Source organism: Egretta garzetta, unplaced genomic scaffold, assembly GCF_000687185.1.
Source record: "Egretta garzetta isolate BGI_Z169 unplaced genomic scaffold, ASM68718v1 scaffold81, whole genome shotgun sequence".
NCBI lineage: Eukaryota > Metazoa > Chordata > Aves > Pelecaniformes > Ardeidae > Egretta > Egretta garzetta.
In genome coordinates this window covers 6,427,705-6,436,801 of record NW_009258671.1, presented here as the reverse complement: position 1 = coordinate 6,436,801, position 9,097 = coordinate 6,427,705, and the positions used below count along the sequence as shown (strand labels likewise).

Here is a 9,097-nt window from a genome sequence, read left to right as displayed (position 1 = left end):
AGCGCGGCGGCGCGGGTTAGGTTGTCCCACACGCGCACACACACTGCGGGCTGCAATCCCCCGCCGTCGGGAGAGGTGTTGGGCCTCCCTCCCACCGGGACTATCGCGATAGCTGAAGATCCCTGTGGGATCGCGACCCTTCCTGGGAGATGGAGGGGGGAGGTAATCGTCTCGCATGCACGTGTCTGCTTCCGGGGCGTCTGGTGATCTGCTCCCCTGGGCTTGTCGTTTCCGACAGCTCAGCCATGCAGCTGTTTTCGGTCTCTGGTGACTTTTGTCCCTAGCGTTTTGGGACTCGCTCTGTCAGGCCCTCCCAGTCTCCTCTGATGGCACAACTGCATCAGCCGAACTGGATTTTTCCAGTAATAAACTTAAAAATGAATGATGATTATGTTTTCAGCTGTTAGAAGCAAACAGAGCTTTCTAGGACCGGGTGCTGGAGACACCGGCACCGCTTACTGACACTTATTTTGCAGCGTGAAAGGATGGTCTGCCATCGGTGTGCGTAGCTTCCCTGGTGGCAGTAAATCCCAGGAAGAATGGTGACCGGGGTACTCGTGGGTCTTACCGTCACCTCGTGAATTTGTGCCAGGGCAAGAGGCCCTTGCCTTGGATTAGGCTGCTGCCAGGCTTAGGTTAGGCTGCTTGCCAGGCTTCCTTACATTTGCTTGCTGTTGCTGTGACCAGTTAAAGGCAGTGTCAGGCTTGCTGTGCCTATTTTATATACGTGTCTCCTGAGTAGGAGGTCTGGTGCACTGAGAAGGATTTGACTTACGGTACTGTTACCCTACTGTATGCAGGCTAGGGCTGCGTTATACAGCTCTTCTTTGATGTTTACCGAAGCTAAGGATCTCGACTGCCCAGAAGTTTGAATGCGTGATTATCTCGTGCAATCTCATCAGGTCATCTAGGATACCTAGTTGTGGATTAGAGGATTCTTACAGAAAATTATGTTGTATTAAAATTATATTATTGAAAATAAGAAAGTTTTTGGTACAACTTAATATACGTTATTTTTTGTGACTCCTGTTTTTAGGTTTCAGTAATCAAATTGCACAAAATCAGAAGATTTTATTTACAGGCCAGTTAAACATCATCTGAGATGATTAAACTGTCTGCATAAACCAAGGACTAATTTTCAGTCTGCTGTTGTATTGCTATCCTTTCAATCCTTCTGCAGTGGGATGGATCTATAAGGCCTAAAGTTTCCAAAACAGGAAAAGAATGATACTCTTGTAATTTTTCTTTTTATTTGTGGTAGTAGTAATCTTCATTTTTTAGCTTTGCTTTAGTTTTAACTCTCCTTCCTGTGGGTGAGTCTTCTGTCGAATTGTCTCTGGCTTCTGAAGTCAAACAGTGTAGTCTCTGGGAGTAAGACAGCACAATGAGTCATAGAGCAGTCCCTCTTGTTACCACAAAATCCGCTTGCTGGATCAGTACCTGCAGTTGTTCATGCTGTTCAAGGTTCCTTGCTGTAGGATGTGTAGCATGCGTTGAAATCTCTTTACAAAGACCCCCGTAGAAAGGATGCTGTGATGGCTGGTGCATCCCTGGGGTAGAAATGAGGTTGCAGCATTAGAAATGTTGGCAAAGAAGCCCAGCTTGTGGCAGCGCACCCGGTCTCTTCATCTCTGCCAGGCAGCAGCTCTTGATGCTTCTATAAAGACAGAGGCGCAGGCGGCTATGGTTTGTCCGATGCAGCGTTTCTGGAAGACCAAGCCCTGAAGGTAGTTGTAGCTTCTGTACGAAGGATGCTGGGGTGAGACACACATGGGAAGCAGGGAGCAAGATCAGGGAGTCAGTTAACAGAGAAACAGGTATAGCGTTGGTGTTGGGTGTTAGCAAACCCAATGGGGTGGCTTGGAGATGTGGAGGGACACAGTTTAAGGCCTTTTGAAAATCTTACGTTGTGTTTGGCTATCGCTGTTGTGGCATTCAACGCATTTCCTTTTGAAGGGACAATTCTATTCCAAGCTGACTAATCCCTGAACTTTTAAAACCACAACAAGATGGTGTGTGGTACTCGTGAGTCACAGATTGTGAATCACATATACTCCAGTGCAAACAAATGAATCCCTTTGTTTCATTTGGTTTTGTTTTGGTAGTATCTGAAAGGCCCAGAGAAAGATGGTGACCTTGCAGAACTAGGTGTTGTATAAGCACACACAAAAAGAGCCTGAGACTGCATATACTCTCTTTCTATCTGTCTATTGAGGCTTGATTTCAACTCGTTTTCCTGATGTGAATAAGTGTGTCTAAAGCTCTTCAAAGTTTAAGTCTTAACAGAAAACATTTCTGCCTTGTGGAGTTTTGACAGTTTAAATAGTCTAGGAAGGAAATGTGGGAGCACTATATAATGGGCTGTGCCTCTCAGGAAGAGAGAAATTGTAGGGGTGTTAGCTCGCTAGCAGATGTACATCTCCATATCTGGTCCTGGAAACTGAAGACCCCTTGAATTCTAGTCCAATGTCTTAGGTGCAGAAATTATATTAACTACATTCGTTACTGACTTGCGTTAATTACAGTACTACATTAGTAAAGGTGATTTGAAGTTCTAATTGACTTTTCAATGGAAAAGTATATGGAGAGGGAGCAGTAGATGGTGTTACGTGTGTGTGTGTGTAACTCTGCTCTCTCCCACTCGCTTGCTTGGGGGGGCTGTTGTTCTTGGGAGAGGCATGTGGAAAGAACCCGCTTTTGGCTCAAAGAGATTTTCTTCTGAATCGGCACTTCTCTGCAGTTGATTTCTGTGAAACGTAACTATGAAAATTCGCTAGACTGGAATAGTAAAAGTAATCTGTGGCATGAACTGCAGGAAGACTAAACAGCGACATTGAATCTGCTTATCAGAGGTGTCTACCCTTGACTTTACCAGTTATTATTTGCTCATGAATATAAGTTAGCTTGCTTAATAGTTGTATATCAATCAGGCCTCGATCCTGGGAGCCTGGGCTTCACCACTTACTTGGAGATGGGGTAAAGATGTTGTACGTTGTATAAAGTATAGTGCTCTGTCCACATCAACTGGATTGTACGCTTTTGGCTCTAGGCTATGGACGCACGAAGGACGACATGCTTCAGTTCATGTTTGTTTGTCCCCATCCTCATTGGTATTACATTAACACATGGTATGAGACACCATGTGAAGGTGGTTGTGCCAAACAGCCCTTGTAAAGGGGAGTGCAAGCAGGTGAGTGCCTGCTGCTGTCAGAAGGCTTCAGGCTGCCCTTCAGCGTGGCAGCAATTGTGGGTGCTGGGCTTGTCCTCGCTCCTTCTTCAGTGCATTTGTTGTGTGTTCCCACCTTGCTAGACTTGGCTGTCTTTCTCAAGCACAAAGGGCAAGGATGTAACAAGGATGTATCAGAAGATTGGAAAAAGTAACTTGAGCCGCCCCAGAGCAAGACAGACATCAATAAACTGGGGTGAATTGAGCGGAGGGTTACCGAGATGGTTAGGGGGCTGAAGCACTTGCCTGGTGAGGAGAAGCTGGGGCAACTGTGTTTCTTCAGCCTGGAGACGAGGTTGCTCTGGGGTGGCTTGTACCTAGGAGAGGTTATCAAGAAGATGAACCGAGGCTCTTCAGGGTGATGAAGGGGGGGAGAAGATGAGAGACAACAGGAATAAGATGGAAGAAGAGAGGTTCAGAATATATGGAAAAAATATATGGAAAAAACCCAAAACAACCCTTTTCTGCATGAGGCCAGTCAAGCCATGAGACAGGATGGCCAGAGAAGCTGTGCGGTTTTGGAGATTTTAAAAATGTGGCTGGATAAAACGCTGAGCCACCTGATCTGACCTGATAGCTAACCCTGTGCTGAGTGGGAGGCTGGACAGGAGACCTCCTGAGATCACTTCAAACCAGAATGATTGTGTGATCCTAACAGAAAAGGCTGATCTGGGCAAGCGAGAGATCTAATGTAGAAAGTGACACCTAGGTGTCATGGATTGAAATGCAGCTTATAAGGACTGTTCTAGCAGCCTTAGGTCTGGGGAAATCCTGCTGTCAAGGGTTTAATGATACCAGTTTATTCCACGCCCCCAGCTAGAGCAGAAGGCAAAATCACAGCTGCATGAAATACAGAGAAGACAACACAAAGTTGGTAATGTTACTTTGGTTCCTTTCCTTTTCAGTATAGCAAATCATGGTTCTTGGTAGGGCATATAAGGATTTCTCTTGGAATTGTTTTCTTTTTGTCTGCAGTCACTAAATGATCCATGTGAACTCTCCAACTTCAAAAAAGATATATGCAAATAAGTCTTGGTTAGAGATTATAAAACTAATGTAATCTACACTTGTTTATGTAAATGTTACACAGTAAGCGTATGATAGTGATTTCTATCATTAGTGTATTTAAGAGGAGAAATGAGCTGTGTGCCCGTTCATAAAACATAGGTTGGCTGGGAAGTGTGAAAGGGCCTTGTAACTAGTGTCCATGTTTGTAGTTGTCCAGTTGACAAATGCAGGGTTTCAGACTGAACCTCAGATGTTATTTTGCTTGATTTTTAAATTAATTTACTACTTCTAGCTTACTTAAAGTGCTTTCCAGATGCCACTTTTCTTCCTCTTTGACTTCCCTGTTTTGTATTCTCCCCGGTTTTCAACTTCCCATCTTTAAATTTTCTTTTTACTAACAGGTTGATTCTGCTTTAGGATAATGGCAGGAAAAGTAAAGTGGGTAACTGACATAGAAAAATCTGTTCTAATAAACAACTTTGAAAAAAGAGGCTGGATCCAGGTGGCAGAAAATGAAGACTGGAATTTTTATTGGTAAGTACATGAAAAACACCAATTTCTAAATTTGTGAAGTATCTTAGTACCTCATGTTAATACCATTAGTAATATGACAAAACACACATTAAAACCAAGAAATTAGCATTAATTTACCGCAGTGCTCCTAAGAGTGTAACATTGTTTCATTGCTCCTGTAATGCGCTGTTGCTCATCTTCTGTTCAGATTTGTGTTGGTAGGTTCCTGTATCTGTGCAGGCCTGCTAAAGTCATTGGTGTTCCTCAGGGCAGAAGGTCCTATCCGCATGGGTCCATTCCCATGCTACTGATCTCATGTATCTTCGCAGCTTGCCAAAGGTTTTGACAGGGAGTGGAAAGTCACTGACCTAGCAAGATACCAATCGCTTCTGTGAATACCAATTGTAAAAAGCCCAGGGGAAAGGCTGTGCTCGGTATTTTTTGGTTTGAAATGTGATACCTGATTGTATTCAAATTTCTAGTATTCAGTAAGGAGAATTTTTCCTCTACTGTTGGAGGGGGTTTGTGGCCTGAGAGGAATCTTTGAACATATCTGTTCCCAAAATTTCCTGACTACACAACCTAAGTAAAATAATCCAAGAGTACACAGCTCCAATATATGATAAAATATTCTTTTATCAATGTGATGGAGGCTTGCCTTGTTACCAAAGTTCAGGCTCCTGTAATAAAGGCCTTGAGAACTGTACTTTCCTTCTCCTTCAGGATAGTGATTTATATGCAGACTAATTATTCACCATGTCAATACTGAGAGTGAATGTGAAATTAAACCAAGATAATGGTGAAAGGGTGAGAGTAAATAATCTAGCTTCTTATTTGGCATTTGTCTAATATAAGACCGTGAAATGCTGTCCTAGAATGCAGTAATCTATTAATTGGCAGAAACAATACTCCTGAAGTAAACCAAACAATTTATATTGTCCCTTTCGAATACGACAGAATGGCTGATTATGCTGCCAAATGTACCCTTTGTGAACCACTTATTTGAATGGGTAGGAATCTAGTAATCTGCTCATGCTTTTGGAATGCGATTGGGGGGAGCGGGAGAACAGGGCATTCATGGAAACTGTTGTGTGACTGGTTGTTTTAGGTTTTGTTGGTTTTTTTCCTGAAATTACAACGTATCAGATTGATGGCATTCAGGAAATATTCTTAAATTTCCAATGTAAGACATCTAATACAGAAAATACTTTGTATCTGTGGCCCTGTTCTTCTCTTCTGTGAAAAATGAAGTAGATAACTGATTTGATGACTTTGTCACTGCAGCCCCTCTGATCTGATGTTTACAGGTATTTTTAACAAGGTCTCTGAATCGCTGTTTTCAATCCATATGTTTGATGTCCTTTACAATCTGGATAGCAGGGTAGTCAGTAGGAAGTTGGTTTTTGTGGCTTTTTTTAAGTGGAAAGCTGAGTTTCCAGAGAGCTAAGTAAAAGGCGTAGAAAGATGCTTCTGTAGCATTTCGGTGCATATCAGTCATTTTTAGGCCCTGCTGGAGGTTGACCTGACTGTCAACAGAATCCAGTAGGGCCAAGTTGTCATCTTCCTTTCCTCACTGTCTGCCCCAATTTCAGTAGTAGTAGAGGGATCGATAAAACCTCTGGCAGGATTTCATCGGTTTTCCTAATCAAGCTTCAGGATGTGTTGGATTGTCACTGCAGCAAAATATTGTATTATAAAGAGAAATGAGAGAGAAAAGATGAAGTGAATGTAATACAAAAAAAAAAAAAAATCAACTTTGTTCTCCTGAGATGTGTTTCTTGGGAGAAATCATTTGGTATCTGTCTTTGCTTTCAGGATGAGTGTGCAAACAATCAGAAATGTTTTCAGTGTGGAAACTGGTTACCGCCTCTCTGATGACCAAATTGTCAATCATTTCCCAAACCATTATGAACTGACCAGAAAAGATTTGATGGTAAAGAATATCAAGCGATATAGGAAAGAACTTGAGAAAGAAGGAAGTCCTCTTGCTGAAAAGGATGAAAATGGGAAATATATTTATTTGGGTATGTGGTTCTTATTATCAGCATTAATCTTTCTTTCCCCTGTGGTCAATAACCTGGAATTGAGCTAGCTTTTCTGGGCATAATGCACTGAACCTCTGAAGTGTTAGAACATTAAAGTGACTATCTGTCCCTGTCAATTAAATAGAATAAAGTGCACTTTATCCTGAAATAGTTTGCTGCATTCTGCAACCCTAACAGCCGCCTTTCTCTCTCTTCTTCTCCTTTTCCCTCCTCTTAAATCTGCCATTAGAGCATAAGGAAACACAAGAATTGGGAAAGTGGTAAAAACAGTAGTAGTGAACGTTTCATATTAACTGCTACATTTTCAAAGCTTTTCACAACCCTTGCTTTGAAGGGTAATGGCTAATATTTTACAAATTGAGTAGAGGGGATGCCACTTGTTCAGGTTCTTTGTTGAAATTAGAGACAAAGCAGGAATAAAAGATTGAACATTTCTGTTTATCATCTAACCACAGCACAAAGCCCCAATTCCTCCACTGTGTACTTGCTAGTATTCAGCAGTATTCAAGGAGGAGAACAAATCTAGCTTGTATGCATGGAAGTTGTATTTAGACATAGTTTTGTAAGTAGTAAGGTCCTTAAAGTTAAGACTGAATTTAACAGTGCAGCATTAGCTGAAGCAACACTAGATGAAGTGATAATGAAATTAATTGTCTTAAAATGTAAGGCTAGAGGAATAGATTTGTAACTAGGCTTTTTGTGTTTGGGGGGGGGAAGTCTGGAGGAGGGGAAGGGTGGGTTGGTTGAGTTTTTGCTGGGCTTTTTTTGTTGTTTTGTTTTGGGTTTTTAAAAATTATTTCGAAGAGGGAAAATTGTGGGATTAAGGTACTTTGCAATATGATTAGTGGTGAATCCAAAGGGCTTTGAAACTTTATATGTAACAGGTGGGAGTGAAAAAACATTATCTGAAAAATCTTATACTGGAGCAAAAACTAAAATGAACTTTTGCAGAAAGGCTCTAGACATAACTGAATGAACAAATTCTTCAGAGGAGAGATTTGGGGGAAGTTGGAGAACATGTAATGACTGCTAGAAAATAAAATTAAAAAAAAAACCCAAAACACAAAAAACCCAAAACCAAACCAGCAATAGATCAGGAATGAGGAGAGTAAAGTTGTTTTGGAGGTCAGAAAACATTGGAGTGAAACAGAGACAGGGATATGTTGGGTTGATTTACATCTTGTGAAAGTGAAGTGAAAGCACTGTTCATCTGTGTAATAAAGAAGCAGTTCTGTATGGATGGAAGTGAAGATAACCCGGTAGTGAAAAGTGGGAAATGCTTTTCTTTAGATTTCAGTAAATGTGGTAATACTGATTGGGGACCAAATAAGAATGACTAGTGGGAGTTACATGGAAATAAAAATTAACACATCCAAGGGGGAAGCAACATCAAGATCCACATTTTTGCATGCATAGAGGATAAGGTGGTTAGCAGAATGGTAAAAGCTGACAAAAGAAGTTGACAAAGTTTGATAAAGTTAAGTTGGAATGTTATATAATACTTTTAATTTCACAGCATATAAACAGAAAAAGAAAATTGATTCATGTGAATTTAGATCTATTAATCTGAAGTTAGCAGCGTGCAATATTTTGCAACTGTTTGTTTAAGTAAAAACTACAAACTGGAATTTAAATTAAATAGAAAGCAACATGAGTCTTAATGAGGGTGGGTCATGCCAGACTGGAAAACTGAAAAGACAGAAATTTTTTTTTTTTTCAGTCTATATATGTCAATAGCCTTATCAGCTCTAGTGTCCTTAATTGTGCACCTTTTTTTTTTTTCCTTTAACTCAGATTTTGTTCCTGTTACTTTTATGCTTCCTGCCGATTATAATCTCTTTGTTGAAGAATTCAGAAAAAATCCCTCCAGCACTTGGATTATGAAACCTTGTGGCAAAGCTCAAGGAAAAGGAATATTTCTAATCAATAAACTCTCCCAAATTAAAAAATGGTCTCGAGATAGCAAAACATCTTCGTAAGTTCTTAAAATCCAAACCCTTTATTGTACTTTCTATAATCAGGTGAACCACATCAACATGCTAATTGTCTGATGCATGGGAAAAGTATTCCATTATTATTGCTTTGTCATTATATAGTTAGTTTTGCATTTAATCTCAGTTGTTATCTGACTTCCTCCTTCAAACAGGTTTTAATACGATTTGTTTTGGTATAAGGAGGTACAAAGAACTGTTCGGTTAACTATTCTCTATAAAAATGCTTTCAGTGCTGTTGGGGAAAAAATTGCCCAAAAATAAATTGTTCTGCTTCGTAGTATTAAATAACAGGAAGCAAGAGAAAAATCTTT

At 40.6% G+C, this 9,097-nt stretch overlaps 1 protein-coding gene across 1 annotated transcript in view; it reads left to right on the top strand.

Annotated features, from left to right (window-relative positions):
- Positions 1–29: 29 nt before the first annotated feature.
- The window catches only part of TTLL1 (tubulin tyrosine ligase like 1), a 24,316-nt gene continuing 15,248 nt past the window's right edge, over positions 30–9,097 (top strand). Inside the window, exons 1-4 of the mRNA XM_009648767.2 lie at positions 30–162; positions 4,636–4,768; positions 6,563–6,771; positions 8,587–8,767. Coding sequence (XP_009647062.1) covers positions 4,656–4,768; positions 6,563–6,771; positions 8,587–8,767 — 503 coding nt within the window. The 5' untranslated portion in view covers positions 30–162; positions 4,636–4,655. The remainder of the gene's footprint in view (positions 163–4,635; positions 4,769–6,562; positions 6,772–8,586; positions 8,768–9,097) is intronic.